This window comes from Etheostoma spectabile, chromosome 2, assembly GCF_008692095.1.
Source record: "Etheostoma spectabile isolate EspeVRDwgs_2016 chromosome 2, UIUC_Espe_1.0, whole genome shotgun sequence".
In the NCBI taxonomy this organism is placed as follows: Eukaryota; Metazoa; Chordata; class Actinopteri; order Perciformes; family Percidae; genus Etheostoma; species Etheostoma spectabile.
Genome location: NC_045734.1, coordinates 9,925,627 through 9,927,922, shown reverse-complemented (window position 1 = coordinate 9,927,922; position 2,296 = coordinate 9,925,627). Strand labels below are relative to the sequence as shown.

The window sequence follows — 2,296 nt, the reverse complement described above, 5'->3', positions numbered from 1 at the left end:
AGTTCACCTCCTGGGCACTGCCAAGGTGCCTTTGAACAAGGCACTGAACCCCCAACTGCTCGGGGCGCCTTTACATGGGCAGCCCCCCCACTCTGACATCTCTCCATTAGTGCATGTGTAGGTATTGATCGTGTGTGTAATTCAGGCCTGTGTGTAATAACAAAAGAATTGTAATTTCCCCTTGTGGGACTACTAAATTATTATTTATATATCATCATTAATTCTGGAGTTTTCAAAATCTGGCCACAGCACAGGCTAAACATCCACCCTAGGCACTTCTGTTTATGGACATATGGAGCCGCTCAGCTCCAGTGTTGTGCTGAGTTTTGCATCCCTGCCAAGAATTACATCCGCTCAGGATCAATCATTTCTGCAGAATAATGCATGTTCCTTAACACTCATCAAAGCCGAAATTGCACCCACCTCACAGGAAGCAAGGAAATGCTACAGAGTCTAATAAAACATTAATGACTTTAAATGTTCTAAAATGATAGACCTCAGATCATTTATCATCATTGATAAACATGACAAAGAAGAGTATAGTTTTCAAACATCACTTTGCCTCAGACTCCTGCTTCCATAGCTCTCGAGCTCAGCATCAAATACCAAAACCTGTGGGAGGTAGCTGGTCCATTGTCCCCAGTGCCTTTGGTAAGCAACCCTCCCCCTGAAACATCCGCTTCCGCCACTAGTTTTCCTGGTCACTCCACCAGTGCTGTTGTTGTAAGTCAACTCTGCTGCCTGGTGTCCCTTGTGTTGGACAACCTGCTAAGCAACAACAGCAGGGCTGCTTCACTCTGGAAAAAGCAGAGATTAAGCACGTTTCTGCCATTGTCACCTACTGTAGATGCCTGTGTCACAGTTATATAGTTACATACCTTCAGCGGCAAAATACAGTATCCGCAACGATTTTTTATGCAGGAATTAATGAACCACAATTCACATAATCTCAGAGCATATTAAGCCGAGTTTAAGCTAAACTGCACTGGCTCCCAGTCTGTTTCAGGCTTGATTTTAGTTATCTTTGCTCCTAATGGTTTGGGACTGGCCTACATTACTCATTCTTTGTTGTTTTACAATCCTTCACGGCCAATTAGATCCTCTGCTGACGTTTTTTTTAAACGCAAACTATCGCACACTTAAAGGTCTTTTTTAACAAATCCCCAAAACTATGGAACTCCCTACCCAAGGCAAGCTCTGTGGATATTTTAAAACAACAACTGAAAACATATGTATTCAGCACTGCTTTTAAGTAATTTGGACTGTGATCTCTTCATTTAATTATCATGGTTTACATGTTTTATTGTTCTTTTGCTTTCCCCTGCTTTATTTAGGTTTTTTACATATTCTGTTTTTCTTGGCATACCTGTTCTTGATATTCGCTCCTCTGTGGTTTGTTCATTTGATTGCTTGGTTGTATTACACGAATGTCTGCACTCGTTTGATGGGGATTGGTGATTATCTTCGTTTTGGGGTTTCTCTGTTGTTGTAAAGCACTTGAGCTACACTCTCTGTATGAAAGCTGCTAAATAAACAAAGTTCATTATTAAAGTTCATTAAAACAACAATAACGAGACACTAAACAATCACCTTGGTTGTATAAGACCTTGGGTCTTATAGTGTATGTTTGACCTAAAACATATCTTGTTTGATTTTTGTCATATTGGTAACTGTAAAAGCCAAGAACAAAGAACTTAATAGTAGCATTAGTCATTAAGGTAACATTAATCTGGCTAACCAGTTCTTTTTCTTTCAACAGTCTAATTCAAGCTTGACAAAATAACCCAGGATGATAGACTAACATTTTCTTGTGTTATTTCTAGAAAGGCGTCCACTTCCAGTCGACCTACAACCTTTGCAGAGAGAGACACAAAATTCAGGTCTGGCTTTGTTTCTTAGTTCTGAGGTAGGCATACAGTGTGTGACTTGTTTGTCTAAACTTGAATATTGCTTATCATACACACAAATGACAGAGGGAATGTTTCTGTAGTTAGAAGTAAACATTACCAAGTACAACACAAATTTGGTCAGATATTTAAGCAATATTACACCAGAGAGTGTAATAAAATATGTCATTACTGGCACGACAGTGATGCGGTCAGGACCAAGGTGCCTGCGTGTAATATTGTGATTATACCTGTTCGTACACAGTCAACAGTTACCAACTAAATAAAAGATATAGTCTATATCCACGACGTTCCACTTTTGGGCTTACTTCGGGAATTCTGCCGGATGTCCCTCATTTTGGCCGAACAGTTTTCTGTTTAACAAGTAAAACAACTTTTGAACGTACACA

The 2,296-nt window shown here is 39.8% G+C and overlaps 1 protein-coding gene across 3 annotated transcripts in view; it reads left to right on the top strand.

The window, feature by feature from the left end:
* The window catches only part of il15 (interleukin 15), a 9,119-nt gene that overhangs the window by 2,484 nt on the left and 4,339 nt on the right, over positions 1 to 2,296 (top strand). For 2 of the 3 annotated variants that reach the window (XM_032499807.1, XM_032499800.1), the window contains exon 2: positions 1,824 to 1,906. In XM_032499807.1, coding sequence (XP_032355698.1) covers positions 1,824 to 1,906 — 83 coding nt within the window. The remainder of the gene's footprint in view (positions 1 to 1,823; positions 1,907 to 2,296) is intronic. The other variant, XM_032499815.1, reaches the window with a different exon arrangement.